The sequence below is a fragment of the Drosophila serrata genome, unplaced genomic scaffold (genome assembly GCF_035046125.1).
Source record: "Drosophila serrata isolate PLE 108 unplaced genomic scaffold, ASM3504612v1 contig_267, whole genome shotgun sequence".
In the NCBI taxonomy this organism is placed as follows: Eukaryota; Metazoa; Arthropoda; class Insecta; order Diptera; family Drosophilidae; genus Drosophila; species Drosophila serrata.
In genome coordinates this window covers 414,052-432,832 of record NW_028257165.1, presented here as the reverse complement: position 1 = coordinate 432,832, position 18,781 = coordinate 414,052, and the positions used below count along the sequence as shown (strand labels likewise).

The 18,781-nt window shown below is 40.1% G+C and overlaps 1 protein-coding gene and 1 long non-coding RNA gene across 4 annotated transcripts; one reads left to right on the top strand and one right to left on the bottom strand.

Annotated features, from left to right (window-relative positions):
* Nucleotides 1-7,287: 7,287 nt before the first annotated feature.
* On the bottom strand, nt 7,288-13,413 carry LOC110189696 (putative inorganic phosphate cotransporter). Of its 2 annotated transcripts, none has more exons than XM_020959871.2 (4): nt 13,042-13,413; nt 9,255-9,391; nt 8,118-9,191; nt 7,288-7,618 (listed from the first exon to the last, which is right to left on the bottom strand). In XM_020959871.2, exons 1-4 carry the CDS (start codon nt 13,244-13,246, stop codon nt 7,400-7,402), a joined length of 1,635 nt encoding a protein of 544 aa, XP_020815530.2. In that variant the 5' UTR covers nt 13,247-13,413; the 3' UTR covers nt 7,288-7,399. The 2 variants fall into 2 exon arrangements, with proteins under 2 accessions (XP_020815530.2, XP_086689179.1); XM_086833053.1 differs by lacking the exon at nt 13,042-13,413 and adding an exon at nt 9,504-10,052.
* LOC147643598 (uncharacterized) lies at nt 10,886-15,085 on the top strand. 2 transcript variants are annotated; one of them, XR_015271763.1, is made up of 3 exons: nt 10,886-11,091; nt 14,569-14,617; nt 14,679-15,085. It is a non-coding gene; the product is annotated as an uncharacterized LOC147643598 (long non-coding RNA). The 2 variants fall into 2 exon arrangements; XR_015271764.1 differs by lacking the exon at nt 14,569-14,617.
* Nucleotides 15,086-18,781: the final 3,696 nt, after the last annotated feature.

Sequence of the window (18,781 nt, the reverse complement as noted above, 5' to 3'; positions counted from 1 at the left end):
GCAGTACATAAAGTGCACACATGCAAGTCAGGATTGTTACAGTTGATGTTGTTACGGGCTGCGGTTGCGCTTAAATGCGCCATTAATGCCGTGGACACAAAAACAAAGCGAGATATTCTGGCAAAAGAGTGGCAGAATGCTTAGATTTGGGGCGAAAAAAAGATGCCCTTACTTGGGCACTTTTGCTGCGTTATGAATCAGATTCCAGTCACCGTTTTTGCACCAACTTTGAACCATTCATAACACAAGAGTCACAGGAATATTGTGTGCAACAAATGCTTCATTAGCATTACCTCCCGAGCCACAGGCCACACATTCACATTAAACACAACTTTCGAGCAATTCCGCAGCTTAATTCTCCTGTTGTCTCCATTCTTCCTTCTGGCATCGCAATTCGTTTCCCTTTTTTCAGCATCAAAGCTGCACTTTTGCATAGAAAATTGAGCTTTTGCCGAACTAACGACGACCTAAAGTATGCAAATTTATTTAACATACCCTCGTGCACAGCAAAATCGAGCGATTCATTGAGTGTGGAGAGCGGGCGCCAGGTGGCTACAGCAAATGTATGCAGCAGCAAGCACATAAACAATCATCGGGATCACAAGGTCCCTGCCCGAGACAGTAGTGGCCAAAAATAAGGAGTTCCTGCTCTCTCCAAGGAGCTGTTGTCGGATCTTGAGCCTTTTTTGTGTCACTTTTTAAGGTTTAAAATAATGAATTGGGTTGCCAGTATTCGGGTTTCCAAAAATATCGACTATTCGACTCCGAAACTTTACTGTTTTTCACTATTCTTTATGAGATATTTTCTGTTTCAACTATATTTTGTTTCATGTTTTATTATGTATAATTTTATAGTTTAATAGTTCATGTATATGAAATCACAAATGTTGGTTTTTTATTTCTCTATATATACACATGTGCATGCTGGGAATATTGGTAAAATATTAAATTACAGTTTTGATTTTTATGGTTAGGTAATTGAGTCCTGGTCCTGTGAGTTGACTTGTCACCATCAACAGCCGATTTAATCTAGACACGTGGATAATACTGCGTAAATATGTTTTAGTTCTACGATGTAAAATGTTCGATTCAAAAAAATGTTATTTTGCTTATATGCCCAAAATGCTTACATTTTGCAATACTTTGTAATAGTTTGGCTTTCCGAACCTAGCTTCCTTTCTTGTCCTGTAAATTTTGTATATTATTTAATGGAATTTCCATTCTCTCCCCCCCCCCCCTGGTTTGTGCGGTTAGTAACCACTGATTGTTGCTCAAACGAATGTATTTACACGCACAGAAAATATGTGGACTGTGGACACACATTATTCATGATGGTAGACACATTTCGAAAGAGCAGAAAAACACACACTTTTGGCAGCCCCTGTAAGCGAATCAGGAGGCATAACATACAAGAAATCTGCCAGAGTCGCAGCCACACATTTCATATTGTCGGCACCTGAAAGGAGTCTATGGAGAGTTGCGGCGCGAGTGCGGGTGCGGTGTCCTGGGTTGCCGTCACGGCATCGCACACAGATGCATGAGGCGAACACCGACACGTCTGTTTGTTTGTGCTGGTGGACGCACACATGCATACGAAAACCGCTCCCGTTTCCGTTGCAAGAAACAACTCGAAAATGGCGCACGGCATGGCGTCTGCCTGGCCATTGTTGTTGCCGCCGCTTCCCGTGCCGCTGCCGCTGCTGCTGCTGCTGCTGCTGTTAGTGTTGCCGCTTCCATCAGATAGGTAGGTGCAAAAAAGTAGCAACTCCGGCTTAACAACCGAGGGGGGGTGGTAGAAAGATGACAATCAGGCTGCCAGGCAGACGGGCCACGGGAGAAGGAGAGCTACACGACGAGGGTTGACAACAAGATATACAATCATACCACCGAAAAAAAAGAAAGTGAAATGGCAAATGGAAAATGGAAAATGCAAAATGCAAGCAACACACGTTCGTACAAGCTGAGAAATAAACAGGAGCCCAGGATTTTTATTTGCTCAACGCGTCAGTGTTGTCGTTGTCGTCCTCGCTGTCATTGCTGCCGGGTCTCCACTTGTCGCCATTGTTGTAGTCGCCCCCTTTTTTGTATTTTTTTGTATTTTTTTGTATTTTTTTTATGCCATCATGCAGGTAAAGTAAATTATGCGACGTGCAAAATCAATAAATCAACACGTTTATTGCTGTAAACGTATTTGGGTCCCTGGAGGTGGGCACAAGGAGCACTAGGGGTGTGCGGAAGGAGCACTAGGGGTGTGCTGAAGGAGCCTTGAATAAATTGAACCTGCGATGGAGGAAGGAGCACTGGATCATCTACAGCGCAGTTTGGATCTGTTCTGTTCTGTTCAGCTGTTAATGCGTTTATGGCCGCGAACTAAATTTGCAAAATATTGTTTAGTAGACACAAGACACGCACTCGCACTCGCACAACAGGACACACACGCCAATGAATCGCAAATCCTGGCAAAGCATTCCTCGCTGCAGCATCTATATATGCAACAGCTGCAATTCATTACAAATGTGATTCCCCCACAGCGGCAAAAGGCGGGGAAAACTTGCTGAAAATTTCCGCGCAATTTTCAAGCTCGTTGCCTGCGCCGCAATCCGTAGTCCGTAGTCCGTAGTCCGTAGTCCTTACCAAAAAGGAACGACAGGATACACTTAGTACGTATACGTATGAATGTATGTGTGTAAGTACATACATATATACTCTCCCATTTCCATGGGCGGCTGCAGTGTGCGCTCGGCATACCTTTGGTTTGCTTTGGCACATCGCACATCTTGAGTGCTTTATTGTTATGTTTTAAAATTCAATGAATTCTAAAAATTCCTCCCAGCACTCCGGCTGCCGGTTGCTAGCAACGACAACGGCAACGATAGCGACAAGTCGACAGTATTTGCAGTCGGAGCATTAACAATGGCAAAAGTGTTTTCTTTGCAACACGACTGGGCTATACGGCATTCTGCACTCATCCATGTAAGCCATATGGGCAAAGGTGGCAACAGGCTCAGACCCAGAAACAAGGTCAGACAACGTCGATTCCGTGGATACAGAGGTGGCCGGATGGCCGGATGGCCGGGTTGCCGGGGCAACCGGACAGAGACAGAGACAAATGGATGCAGTGAGAGTGGAATTCAAATGTAAATGCAAATGCAAACTCAAACAAAACGGTGTCAGAGACAACACTGATTAAAGCCAGCCGAGCATAAAGAATAATGTATTAAATACCTTTTAAATATTCCAAAAGCTTTGAAACTGACTCGCCAACCGAAGGGCGAGGCATCCTTTTTGGATATCAAATCTAGCCGGAGTGATTCCATATCACTGCTTACTTTGTGCATTATTAATATGAATAGATTTCTCGTTAGTCGCTGTCGGATGTCCAATTTATTTTAAAACTATGTTGTTCTTTCGCTTCAATTTAATTTTCTCTAATATTGGGTGTGTGCTGTATATCTCACTTTTACATAAATCGCACTTGATTTAAATGTTCTAGTGACTTTTGCGATAAATATTCAAAATATAAGCAACTGGTGTGATGTGTTCAAGAACGGCTTTATGTACAAAATTAAAATATGAATGCAAGAAGAATGCAATGCCAGAAATTGAACAGTTAAATACAAAAACTACAAAATAGTAGCTATAGGAAATAATTTCAAACAGTAACGAAAACCGTTTTGTAAATCATTCCTTAGAAACTTACTCAAATATTTAAAATGCTGACTTTAAGAATATTTATTAAATATTAATTAACTATTTATTTGAGAACTCAATTCAAGACTATAACTTTTTTATACATTATATATTTGTATTCGTAGATATCGAAAATAAAATTAAATTCTTGTTCAAGATATTTTCGCCTGTTTGGATACTTGTCTTTTCATTCAAAGCCATGTTTGTATGGTTCCATTATAAAATAATAATTTCAAATAAGTTAATTTTAACGAATTTGGCAGATACTTGGATAAAGTGCAACAAACCAATAATTTAATAACTCCAGAACATATTAACTGTTAAACTATCAAAACTGGTGCAAATCACATTCAATTTCTTTAACTTCTGAAATAACCCGAATAAATTTTAAAGTACAACGACTTTTAAAACAGAAACAGAAATATCGATTTTCACAAAGGTTCTTCTGTTATGTTTATTTTGTTCTGATATGTTTTCATTACTATGAAATTCTTATGGTCAAACAAAAATAGTTGTCAAGTTATATAATATTATTGTAATATAACTTCAATGGCACTGATTAATCAAAACAACATACATTAAGTACATAGAATCACTTTAGTTGCAATAATACTAAGCATTAAACAAATATTTTACCGCGTCCCTGTTCCTTGTTCCTCAGAAACCTTATAGTAAATTGGGATTTGGATGTTTCGTACAGCAGGGTAAATAACCAAAAGTTAAGCCACAACAATGGCAAAAGGGTCATTTAACCAGACCCGTATACCTACATACCAGGCCCGTAAATTGACCAATATTTGCCTTTTTTCCGCTGATGGGCACTCTGTCCTTTTCGCAGGGGGGCAAAAACAACATCACTCAATGCACTCGATAAACATGAAAGCGCTTCGGGAGCTTCGGGCACAAAAGAAAGCGATGCATAAATTTCCAACGCTCGGGGGCAGGACAATAACGTGCCAGCAGCAGAGGAGCAGGACCCGAGACCAGCCATAATTATGGGCCAACAGCGAGCAACAGCTGCGAACGGATTGGGTCCGGCGCCTGCGCTTATGCAATATTAATTAAGCGTGCACTCCGCCGGAGAAAATGCCCAAAAAGCGAACGAATTCCGGTGTCAGCGACAGCACAGCACTCCCCACACATGACATTGACTTATTACGCCCGTAGGCAGAACGACTGAGCCGAAGTCGGAGCCGGAGCCGGACCCAGACCCATACTTTGGCTTTGGCCAGAGCCAGGGACAGAGCCGTAGCCGTAGACGGACACGGACACGGACCCGGACCCGGAGCTGGGCATATTGTGTAGGCCACAAGCCGAATGTCTCTTTTGTGGCTGTTAATTTCCAGCTATTGTTGTGTCAACCGCCCAGCCGGTCTGGGCCCCAATTGAAAGCGTGGAGCATAAATTTAATTTCAAGCAATCGCTGTGCTTGACGTCACTTGATGTCCACTTTGTTCTTGGGCGCACATGTTGAGACGAACTGCCCGGCCAGGACCGAAAATACATCAACCGGCCGCCCTTAGTCTGCACTCCATTGTTCCAGCTCCCGCCGCCAGCTGGCTCAATTATAATTTTGCAGTGCACGCCAAGAAACCAGATTACATGTATCGTAAACCGACAATTTATGTATTGACGCATCTAATTGCTGAGGTCCTGACCACACGACATCATCATTAATTTTCCATAGTGAATGTATTGAACTGCACATCATACACCAACAAAATGGCAGCCAGGCAGTTCTGTGCCCTCCAGCCCCTGAATAATAAAGTGCACTTAAGTTGCGATTCCATTCAGATCGAAATCCTTGCGGTCATATCATTACTAACATCTTGACTTTGATTCTGTCAGTCGAGTCATTCAATATTCACGTATACTTACCTCTGTCAAAAGGATAATCATTGTTCATCAGTAGTTATAAAATATTACATATATACATATATTGTTTATACTCAAGCGACCTTTTACCTCTTATTGTGAGGGGTTGCAGCCTATCTCAAAATCAAGTTATGCTATATAGACTAGCGAAACATATGATATATTTATAATAGTGATTGTTCCCGGAAAATATTTAATCAGATGCTAGAAAATTATGGAAACACGTATGGATATTATGATCTTGGCATGTACTTAGTGGAGTCTCTCATTATGTACATGTACATGAAATCAAGCTGATCCTGAGTTCAGCTAAATTCATTCACTGTTGCAAATATATTGATAAGCAAGTTGATCCCTCCGGTTTCATCTGTCTAACTACTTCTAAGCAAAAGTTCTGACAGTGAGTTTTTTACTAAGCAAGTAACTCTGGAAATCAAAGTTAATAACTAAACTTCGGTACATAAATCGTGGAATCCATTGTAGCAATGTGTAATGGTATATTATTAGGTTTTCCCACTCAATATTTTGCTGTCACATAAAGTCCTGACTAAAAAAGTGAAGTGTCGATCACGTAAATGTTTGAGGTAAGATTGACATATTCTTTTATAGGATAAGATAATAGTCGGATAATTGGAAATCTAAAATATTTGCAAATTGCATCCCTATAGAGATGGTATATATCTGTAACTGAATCCGCTTACGGCTTTATTGCATCGATTTCAAAAATGGCTAAATATGCTGTGAATGCACCGATATAATGGGTTCCCGAAACTCGCTTCAGGTGGATCGTCTGCCACTTGGTCGGTGTGCGTACATACATAAACGCACTCTCCTGTGGACATCCGGTTCTGCGGGCGAGTGCCCATTTATGACTTGTCATTGGAGCGGCGTGGCTTGGCGGGATTTTCGGAGTACGAAACGGGGTGTGTGTGTGTGTGGGGGGTGCCTGCCCATTCCCAGGAACTCAGGGACAGGGACAGGGACAGGGCAGGAACAGAGATGGTGCAATTCAAATGAATTTTTGTGCTCGCTCCACAACGTTTTTAATTGAAAAACATTTTCGTTTTGGTTTCGGTTTTGGTTTTGGCCTGGGCCAGAAAACGCCGCCGCAGCCACTTGCTGGCCATAAGCCTCTTTCGGCCAAATGCTCACCCTCTCCTCCCCCTTCCGCCGATCTCTCCCTCTCGGCCCACCGGCCCCGCTGCCTTCTACAGCCTGGCGGCAAACAATTCCACCGCAAGACCGTACCGAATATGGCCATGCGACGTACTGTGTGCACGCGTTCGTGCATAAATTCCACCAAGTGTCCATTTTTCTGATTTGTGTGCAAAGTTTTTTCCTTGTTGTTTGCCTGCCGCCGCCCGGCGTTGACTGACTGCCCAGGACGAGGACAAGGATAAGCATGCAGATGGAGATGGGATGGGATTGGCAATGGGACTGGGACTGGGACTGGGACTGGGACTGGAAAGGAGGCTCCGATGGGGATGGTTGGACTTGGATTGGTGAGCCGGAGCCGGAGTCTTGTTGCCTTGACTAGGCTTGTCCTTGCGCTGTGCCGTTCGCATGCAAATGCGGGCAGAAATAGAAAATGAATTCATTCAAAGAATAGTAAGAATTTTCTATTAAATTTCCGCGGCCAGCGAAAGAAATGCGTACAAACAAGAAATTAAAATACAAGCGCGAGCGGCGAAACGTTCTAAGAATTTTTAATTAAAATGGCAATTTCTTGGCGCAAAATTCGTTTAATCAGAGCTGGCCAGATCAACTTTCCCTTCCATACACATTGTGCACACGACGCGTGGCCGGCAGCAATCCCCGAATTCTGTGCCGCTAATCATGTTGTCTTGGAATCCGTCTTAGTCCTCGTGTCCGCCTTGAGCTTGAGATCCATTTGGTGGCCACTTTGAGTGCATTCGGAATCACGTGGCTTCAGGAAATCCTCAGCATCCCAGGCCTGCTGGTCCGTGGTGCCCCAAATGAGGTACACCAGGTTGCCGAAGAAGAAAACCACGGCGGTCATGCCGAACACAATCTGCCACTGACTGCGAGAGCCCTGCGTTGGACAAAAATAAGATTTATATTAATCACCACCTGTTAAGCTGTTGGCCTAATTTGTAGTTAGTTGTTCCTCCAGTACTGCTATCGTTTATATAAATACAATTTTTTAATTCCAAGCACGAAAGCAACAATGGAGTGTGATTAACTGTGTATTACCCGATACCCGAAGTATTATAGCTGAATTAAAAAAGGAACTAACTAACCAACTCAAAATTACGAATTAAACAAGACGGAAAACAGAAGAAAATGTTGACGCATGAAGTAAATGTTGCTAGGCCCAAGTTGCGAAACATCCTAATCTCATTCTGGTGCCCCTAATACAAATTAAGATGTTGCAAAAGTTCTCAACGCACAGAAACTTGATTGGTTTATAACTTCCCTACTTCACTCTTGCGGTCTAGTTCGATCTCAGCTATTCCGACAAAATTTAATGCAAATCGATTCAAAGATTTCTACGTTCTTGTGAGAAATAAGATAATAATGCCTGCACTCACCTGGTCGGTTACAATAACGCCCACCAAGAGCGGCGTGAGCAGTGGAAATATGTTGCCAATACCGTTGACGATGGCCATCAGCATGCCTGAGTGGTTAGGCGACATGTCGATTATGGTGAGAATGCTGCCAATGCCGGATCCGGCATTCAGGCCCGCATTGATGGTCATCAGAGCTATGGCGAGACTGGTCTGGCTCTTGTCCAGAAACCCGATCCCGATGAGTGCCGCCGCCGGTCCCCAGTAGGACACGGTATTGATGGACTTGCGCAGCGTGGTCAGAGACATCCAGCGCCGCGACATTGCTACATCCGCAAAGACCAGGTAAACGTAGGACATGCACCACATGGCCAGGAACGGCAGGGCGGAGTAGAGCGCGTTGCTCTTAATGTCCATCTCCAGGACGCCGTGCATGTAAGAGGGCGTCTGCAGCTGCATCGTGGAGTTGGCCCAGCCCTGGGCGCTGCGCACTATCAGCAGGGCGTAGAAGGGCGCCGAGGTCCAGATAGCTCGCCACGGGATCGGAATCTTCTGCGCGTGGAATCCATCCGGCCGCTTCATCGAGCGCTCGATGTGCTCCCGCTCCCGGATGCCAATCAGGCGGCTGCTGGGAGCATTGTTCGCACCGAGCGCCAGCCAGAGCAGGCACCACAGGCCACAGGCGCCCGCCGAGACGTAGAAGATTCCCGGCCAGCCCATTGAGCCGTTGGCAATGAGTCCGCTGCTGGCCATGGCCAGAACCGATCCGCAGTCGGCACCAGAGTAGGCGAAGGCGCCCAGCCGGTTTCGATCCTGCGGCGGCGACCATTTCGCCAAGTGCTCGTGTATGCACGGAAAGATTAGGCCCTGGAACAAGCCCTCCACGATGCGTATCACACTGAAGGCCTGCCAGCCGCCCCAGGCGACGCAATAGGGCGTGAGCCCACTCAAGATGGACGTGGCTAGTGTGGGAATGAGCAGCACCGCCTTGGCTCCGAAGCGCCGCACCAGAAAGCCGGCCGGAAACTGGGTGACAATGTAGCCCCAATAGAAGCTGGACAGGACGTATGACTTCTGCGCTCCCGTCCACTCGTACTCCTGCGGGCGATATGGCGGCCATCACTTCCGCTCTGCTTACGTTATGCGCTACGTCAAACTCACCGGAAAGTCCGGATTGGTGGTAGCTGCATCCGTCATGGCCACCACGGCCACGCTCACGCTGAGCCGAGCAGTGTAGTTGACAACGATGGCCAGGAAAAGCAGCAACGCCTGAAGATGGCGAATACCGATCACTGGACCTGGGGCAGCACAGGAAATAATCCAATCAAAAATGTATTACCATTAGTTAAAAATGGGTCCAAAAGATGGTGATAAATATTTTTGTTTAAGTATGCAAAAAGTATAGCTTACAGCATTCCAATTGGTTTAAAGTCTAAAGCGATTCTCCGTAGACAATTAAATGCGCGAATATTCAATCAGAATGTATTTAGTTATTCTAAAATTTAATTTATGGCAACTTTGCGTTAAAGAATACTGAAAGCGCCCCCAGCCACATCTTTCCAAGTTCTATCATCATAACTTAATGTCCGAGCTATCTCAATTTCATAAAAAACTACTGCAAATTTAAAATTTAATTATCTAATAGCTCTGATGTTTATTTCAATTTCATGCCAACCTAACCACCCCAGATTTTTTTTTGTACCACACTGCATGACCTCATACTGACCCTAAAATTTTCTATTGTTACAATTTGATTCATAAAAATGTGGGTAAATTATTTTTTTGCCTCATATTCAGAACAAAATGCTAGAACCTAGGATGGGTTCAATTTCTGTGGGTTTTTGTTTTCATTAAAAAGGATTTTTTTTTTCAATAAAGCCAATAAAATATGTATTTTCAGGTATAGGAGGCTTAGATACAAAAAAATAAACGTGTAATGGAGGTATAAATGGATTTATTTTTATAGTGTATATAAATACATAACTATACATATATACATATACATACATATATATTTTATGAACATCAGGCTGTGCCAATTTTTATTTTTTGAAAAAACTTTGCTTCTGTTCGACGCAGAATATATGTAATTTTATTATTAATTGTTTTTTATTTCTATTCCAGGAACTGGTTTAATAGTATCAAACGTTTGCGAATTTGGCATTGAATGTCCCATTTGTATATTTGAAATCGCATCATAGCGTATTTTATTACATTTCATGTACAATCAATACAATCTACATAAAAATTAACATTTAAATGATTTGCTTAAGGGGTAGCAAACGCAGCAACAATAAACTTTAAACAACATGTTTTTACTAAATTATTATTTTACTACTATAATAAAAAAAAAACATTAAAAAATTGTTCAACATTACCTTTCAATTGTACATTCCTTCAAGTTCGACAAAGAAAGAATTCAGACTCAAAAGTCGAATATTCTCTTAATAGATTATCATCTTACACCAAGTATTAACTGACATCTGCCCTATGGGGATCGAGTATTTAAGTTCAAAAGTTAAGCTAGGACTAAAAAAAGATGTAAATTATACTGTCCCCAAATTATTTCTTCGTTGACACCTTCTATAAAGATGGTCAACACAACAACCTAATCTGTAAAACTAGGGAAAATTAAATGCTGCTGGCGGAAGTGGGGGCTAAAGAGTGAAGACAACCTTTCCAAATAGACTTCCGGTTGCAGTTATGTATGTAGGTAATCAATTCGTGCTAAGTCACCCATTACACATATGGCTTTAATTATCGAATCGAATTGCCGTTGCAAATCAGTTCAGTACACTACAAAAAGGTTAATTAGGTTTCCATTGCAAATAGGCTATTTACTAACATTTACCAATGGTTTTCTGATTGGATCAATGGAAAGTTGATAATTTCCGATAAATAACCTAAATCCACACAGAATGAATAATCACATCCTCAAACTACGATTATGGTACAGTTATTTAAAGGATTGTGGGATAAAATTGATTCAAATTAAATGGTAAGGCAATTGACTTGTAAAAAATAGGACGTTGATTTATAAAAATATTGATAAATACTCCAGCTTCTCCTTATTTATTTTGTGAAAAAAAAACTATTTAACTGATATTTTGGGAATCTCAAAACCGAAAAAAATTAGGACAACATTCTTATAGTTCCAACTCAGAAAAGAATTAAATAAAATGGCAACATGGTATGAGAATCTTTCTATTTTTAGAGAACTGTAATTTTGATCATTGAAATGCGGTTTCTGTTTATCTCTATACGCACCTATATACATTTATTCGATATTAAACATAAACAATAACATAAAACTTTAAAAATATGTATGATAAAAGTGACTTTCAACCTAAATATTTATAATATACCACATTTTGATGATTAAAACCAAAATACAATACATATATTATTTTTAAATAGGTTTCTCATTCGTCAAGGTGTTTTAAAAATGCTTAAATTGTTCATCAAATTCACATTTAAGCTAATATAGTTATTATAGTCACTACCTGAATGGACGTCCACATCCAATTAAATGTAGCATTAAATTACGGAAAAAGCAACTCATTGTAATAATATACAAATTTAATTTATATGATGTACTTATTTAGATGGATGCGTTCATTTTTTAAGTAAAGTTTTTACTTCCTTTAAGTATTAGAGTCTACTGGCAACCTACCGTTATTAACTGACTGTTAAATTTCTGCGGACCGATAAAGTCCCAGATAATAATAATTACGTTACTACTTGTCAATATACTTTTCCGGCTCAGCAAAAACAACCTCCATAAATTGAGCAAAAAGTGAGCACTACAGTCATGAATTCTTTAAGACTACACAGGGAATTATAGGTGAAAGATGGACAGTGTTGTTTATCAGGTATTATTTAAAAAGTTGTTTATTTTTATATTTTTTTGATTATACTAATAATTAATTACTGAAATATAAATATATATATATCGTATAAAATTTGTTACCTTAATCCAAAAGAGAATCTTAGGTAAAAGGGGAATATATCTAATTTAAGAAAGATTAAAATAAGTGGAGAACTTTTCAATTTAAAGGTACGTAAAAACATTGTGAAAGAGTATATAAATTCTCAGCATTATCATATTTTAAATTGATAATCCTGACAAAAAATATATAAATATAAATTATATATTATATATAAAATAAATATTTGTGAACTACTGAAATTATATAGTACAACAATAAAATGGTGTACTGAACTGATCGAGTATTCATAGGTTTGAGCCATCTTAAAGAACAGAAAATCAGCATACATGGCACACACAATTTGGGCAATAAATTTCCATACTTAATTGCTCTTTGGGGCTAAAAGAGTATGTGGGATTTATTTGCTGTATCTAACTCTTTGGCCAACTTTATTGACCAGTTTTGCCAGCGTACTGTTTTGGGGCCAGATTTGGTCATAAATCATAAATAATGAAAGCCATAATTTAGCCATGTTCTAAATAAAATTACACGGTCAAGTACTTTCCGATAAAAACCTCTAAGTCCGAACAAGTAAAAATCTATATTAATATCTTTATGGTGAATAATCAAGATAAGCCAATCTTATCCCATAATTAGCCACTTTGATAAGATTGGTATTGTGGCGTCACAAATTCCCAAGCTTCTTCTGAGGAGGAGAATGAATGGAATATTAAAATCTAATATCATATTTTATAATTGTTCTCGAGTTGTATTATTTAAGGCTGTAACTTGGGGGAGTAAACCTTCGGTAGTTGATTTTTAAAGGGATTGTAGTAGAGGTATTTGATTTGCGATTAAATTCGCCTTTTTAACACTTCATACACATTTATTTGGGCCATATAATCGAATCCACATATTATTATAATTTTATTTGTTATCCAAGCAAAGATTTGTTTTTGTTTATTCGATCACTTGATGTTATACACAGCCAAAGCTCTGGGGATTAATTATTCATTCACCTTTTTGTTCGGCGGTCATTCCCACAAAGTGGTCACACACTGGGCTCGCGTTACGTATATCTTTTCTCTGGGACGCAAACTTGTGTGATTTTGGGCTAAAAAAGCGCGACTTGTATGGATTCGAAAGTGAGTTGAGTTTGCCGCGTCCACCCGAGCCAATAGCTGAAATACGTCTGAACGTGTCAGTTAAAGCTCTGCCCGCCATATAGCGATTATGACTGCAATTAGCCGTCGAGATTGGGACTGGGTTCTTTAATGTGTTTTATCAAGCTGCCGATTACCCAGGGCGAGAACTAGATGCTACCTGCCGCATTCCCGACTTGATAACGCCGACTTTTGTTTGGCTGCCACTATAAAACAAACATCGGTAATATAACCCAGACACTGGACACTTTCCTATTCATTTGTGCCAGTCATCTGTGCGGTTTAATCTCCCTTGGGGAAATCGACGAACCCCGGTCCGATCTAGCCCCACAAACTGCTGTTCTTTTATGAAAGCAACACTGTGAAAATTACAACGATTTTGTGATAAAATGCGCAATTAACGTGAATTGAAAAGTGAGCTTTACATATGACATCATTAGAGATGAGTACAATTAAACGCTGCAGGCAATTTTAATTCCGCTTTTTTGCCAGCCAATTTATTGGATAATCAAACATGGCAAAGATGATCCCTCGTGACTACATCTTACCCATTCTCAAAAGTATACTTTGCATAATTTATTTAAATAGTAAATAAAGGCTGCTTTCTTAGTCGTTTAATTATTATTTCATTAACAATACGAAATCGATTGATCAGGCTCTGCTAGGTTAGGGAGAATAATGCAAATATCCAGTTATATGAAGAAATTTGTTGTATCAAAGAATATATCATTATATAATTTGTTTTCTTAAATTATTTATTATTATACATAATACATTTTTGGGTGCCATAACTCACTGTGCATCCATCCGTATAAAACAACAGGACGAATAGCAATATCAATTTTGGTACTTACATTCTAGAAATAAGATAGTTCGGCTTAAATAATTTGATATAAAAAAAGTGCAGTTTACTGAAAATTATATTAAATCTGAAAATTAAACATGAATTATAAGATAAAATCTCCAAAGAACTTAAAATGAATGCTGTGTAGATCCTGCCTGACACTGCTTTTCCATTTAACTAACATTAATTGTAATTTTTACCATTGATTTATTATACAACACTATAATTTTTATGAAATTAAAACTTAAAAATATTACATTTATACATATAATTGTTATCTGTAGTCAAATCACAGCAGCAGTAAATCTAATTGGCTCAATACAATGTGATTATTATGCATTTCGTAAACATGCGACATTAGTGCAATTATTAATAAATTAAAAATATAATAATATTACTGAATGAAAGTGTAAGCTGAACGATAGGAAGCCCTACCTCAGAAATAACGCAATTATTTGTTCAATAAATTGTTTAGTATTAAACTGTGGAGTCTCAGAAGGGTGGAATAAAACTACTATTCAGATCTTCTTCCTTTCCAGACAAGGGAATCATGGTTACAAGCGAATCGCTCCCACAATGATAATATAAGTAATTGCATTTAGGATTCCCTATCTTTTGGACTTCCTATATTTCTGTTTCCCTCTTTCAGTATTAACGACAATCCGGCTAAAAGCCTCGGAGACCACACGAAGGGACTGGATGGTGGCCGTATAAGTGGAAGAAAACCACCAGGACCCCCGCACCATCACTGCTAAGATCCTCATGGAAGAATTCGAGATAAAAAATATTTAGCAAAGCACCAATGTAGAAAATTGGCAACATACCTTCATAGTAATCGAAGGAGCTGAACACCTGCAGAACCTCAAAGCTGGCGTGGTCAATTATTGGGATAGAGAATTGTTATATTCTGCGAGATCTGTTGTTTCATTCGGACAGACCAGGACGTGGTGATGCTGATCAAGTACATACATTTACTTTTTAGGGTCGAAGATTTCTTATTCTACCTATAACATTTATTCTGAACTCACCAGAAAATATAATACACGATAATAACAATTTGAGGGAGTATTATTATTCATACACTTCTTTAACTTCTAGCTGTGGACCCCCTACACTAAGTACTATTTGCATATTTTCCACATGTAATGATTTATTAAACAACCCTTTATCTTCTTTTTAGTAGAACCAAAACGTAATTTGTATGAATGCTTTTCTTAACAAAGTTTCTCGTTGCCCTATGATGGTCGCTTTTTCACTTTGTCCGAATCCGTTAACGATAAGTGGGGTGGAGTGTGCACACATAACTTATATTACAATAGAAAAATGTACCAGTAGTGCAAGGCTCCGACCGAGCTGCATGGGCGGAAAAGTTGAGGGACAGGGCAGACAGCTTTTTGCTGCAAACAGCTGCAAAATAAATGTGAATTTCATGAAATAATGGCGCTAAAATACTTTATGATGCAAAATGTACGGCGCCAGCAACAAGACCAACAGCAAAAGCAAAAGCATCCCCAACTACACGAGGGCAAGTGAATGAGGATAAGGATGCGGATAGTGGCTGGTGGCTGGTGGATAGTGGATAGTTCGGCAGGGCACTCCTGAGGAAGCGGGCAGGAGCTGCATCGGCTAAGCGTCGAGCAGCTGCCACAATCAAGTCAACAAGGGCGAAAAATTCAACCATATACAAAACATGGTAAATGGACAATGTGTCCGTGTGTGTGGCAGGATCTAAGGTCATTTTCAATTTGCATAAATCAAGCTATACCATGTGCGGCATGGGTAAGGCACCAAGGCCCTGCCACAGTGGACCAAATATTAAATATCAAAGTGCACAAATCGATTAATAGCCCTCGGAGTAAATTCATCCCAAGTCCTACTTGCAGTTCTAATTGCAGCTGAGAGAATAAATTCACTAAATAAAAACAACTGTACCCAAATAATAAAAAAAAGTAATTAATTCATTATTTTCCCAGTTTGAATCATTAGAAAGACACTTTTGCAATAAATAATAATTTACAGTAAAAAAGCTAGATATTACAATGTTCTTTCTGTGGCTGGGAAATTGGATGATTTGCGGATTAGGACCGTGAGTCACATACTAATCAAATTTAAGATATGTATTACTTCTTAATTTATGGAATTATATGTTAAGCTACAAATACACATATGTAGTGTACATTGATTTCAAGTCTCATTTTATTTCCCGATCGTTTATTACTTGTAATGAGAACCAGACATTTTGGAAAGTTTATACATACATATGTATTTCTTGAGAACTTTTAAAACAACTTGCGTAGCAAAGGATATAACGATGGACATGTCCGAATCAACTCGACCCTGGATCCCAACATAAACTTAAAAACCCTTTGCAAGGGTACAAAAATCATGAATATTCAAATTGCAATCTTATTAAATACCAAAACTTACCGGACGAGCGGGGGCTGTACCAAAACCACAGTCCAGTACTGCGTACGGATAACCTGCAGGGATTGCACCCACAGATGGCAGCAACTTTGGGCGGGACGGGGGAGGCCAGGAGCTAACAGTGGTCGTAAAGTTAACCGCATGCAATTGCCGCGTCCGCAAGCCCAGCAGAGTCCCGCCGAGTCCTGACTGAGCCGAGCACTTTGATTTATAAGACTTTCATATGGCGGCAGAACGGTCGCTTGTTTGGATCATTTGTGAATCATGTCGAGCCGTTTTTGACTTTGATTTATATGCTGTGCATATGCACAACAGTAGCTGCACCCATCCCAGGGCACATGTCAACCGAATGTGCCAGGCAGGAACACGCCGAGCGCCATTGCCCCCGGAAGCGGAGACGACGAATGCTGCTGGACGCCGAACCGAATGCAGAATGCCAAATGGAGATTGCAAATGACGCCCTCAGCTCGTGGAAAACATGCCGATGTAACTGAAAATATATGCATTGACCCGAAAATTGCATTGCGCTGGAATTTGCCACAGAAATGGACGTCTCTCGGCCTGTTCTCGGCCGCAGGCGGGTATTCATATTGTAAAATTAACGCAAAACCGCCTGAATGAGTCGAAAATAATTTGTTTCGCTTATAAGCAATAATTATTTGGTTTAAATTTGTTACTTATTAAACAAATATTGTTCAACATTACATAAACAGCATGTAAGCGGTTCTTTCGGTTCTTTTATAAATCTTAAGGGACACCGACACCGTCTCTGCTTCATAAAAAGTTGTAGAAAAGAAACACTATTTGGAATGGCACTCACCACAAAAGCCACAGTCAGGAGTTTAGCAAAATAGTTTCACCTTTTCACCTTATGCGTAATAGTAACATTGACGTGGAGCAATGAGATCAGGATTCAAATAGAACTTTAAAATTGTAGGCTCCTCATGTTCCCAAGTATCAAGTAAATGGATAGAAAGCTGCTTATGTATAATCTGAAGTTTCTGTGTGACACGATTCCTGGAATACGTTTATGCCGATGAAGCGTTGATGATCGGTCCATGGGAAACCCTTTAGTGTTGTTTCTCCTCCGCGAGTAATCTTAACATGATACAGAACCCCGTTTACCGTCAGTTTGAAGTTGCCCCTGTTTATCGTGGCGGTCGTATTACTAGTTTCTGCTTGATTTCCCGGTCCACTTCATTGGGTACCACCTTCAAACTTTAGTTGCCGTGTGCAGTTTGTTATTTTTAGTTCCGACTAGTATTACGGGGAAACTGTATGAGGAGTGGAACAGTTTATTGTGTAATATTCTGCATGGTCGGTTCTTAGGGAAATATTTTTGCTTTAGAGGGCTGTCGTGTTATCTCATCAGTCATAGGTGTTAGACGTTTTTCTCTCTCTTTTTTCACAAGTCCCCCAGAACGGGATGTTGCATTGCGATAAGTCAGGAAGTCAATGACCAGTAACATGCCTCCGACGACGTCGTCCAGGATTAGTAATGATATGGTTGTCTGCTTTTCTCCTAGTTCTATTACCACCTGTAATTCTTCTAGGGCTACTGTGGAAGTTCTGTCTGCAGGTGTATTACTTCGTCCGTTGGTTATGTCTTTGATTATGCCTTTAGAAGCACGTATCGATTATTGTATTAGTATTGTGAGCTGTGTTCTTGTGCCGATGTCCTCGGTTCTTGGAGCTCCAGCAGGGTTGCTTACCATTCCCTTGTGCTCGTGGTGATTGTCTAGATTATAGTGCTTCGAACTTTTCCGCTACTCTAAGGAAGTCTATTATGGTTTTGACTTCTCGTGTTTGAATCCAGTTGTGCTCTTCTAAAACGTCCACGTCATCCATCCGAGTTTATCCCTGATGCTTAATTGGGTGATAAGTTTCTGGCGTATCGATTGCTTTATTCTGTCAATCGTTTTTCTCTGTCCTAGTCGTGTTTTCCTTCTTTTTTTTTTTGAAAAGTCCTATAACTTGCTCCGAATATTTTCTGTCAGCTTTATGGATTCTGAAACCTTTTTTACGTACGTTTACAATTGATTCTTTAATACCCTGCGTTTCTAAATGGCGAAGTATCTAGTCTCTGCATGCTACCGTGACCTACTAAAGTCGACCCACTGCTGATCCAAGATACTACTACTACTACTCTACTCTGCTACCCTTTTATTACCAATATCGCCCATTGAAATTTCTATTCTTTGGTACCCTATACTAGTCGTTTACAAAAAGCTCACTCTCCAGAGTCGGCTACAAGAACCTTACTTTTTACAACTGGTAAATGCAAAACTGTACATACTTCGTTTGTTATTAGCAAATAGGTTTTTTACA

Excerpts from the sequence above, each read along its gene's own strand:
- LOC110189696 (XM_020959871.2), bottom strand. The coding sequence starts at position 13,246 with ATGGCGGGCAGAGCTTTAACTGACACGTTCAGACGTATTTCAGCTATT. Across the intron at positions 9,392-13,041 it reads AATGACCGCCGAACAAAAAG|GTCCAGTGATCGGTATTCGC; the intron begins GTGAATGAATAA and ends GTGCTGCCCCAG. Across the intron at positions 7,619-8,117 it reads GCGTTATTGTAACCGACCAG|GGCTCTCGCAGTCAGTGGCA; the intron begins GTGAGTGCAGGC and ends TGTCCAACGCAG.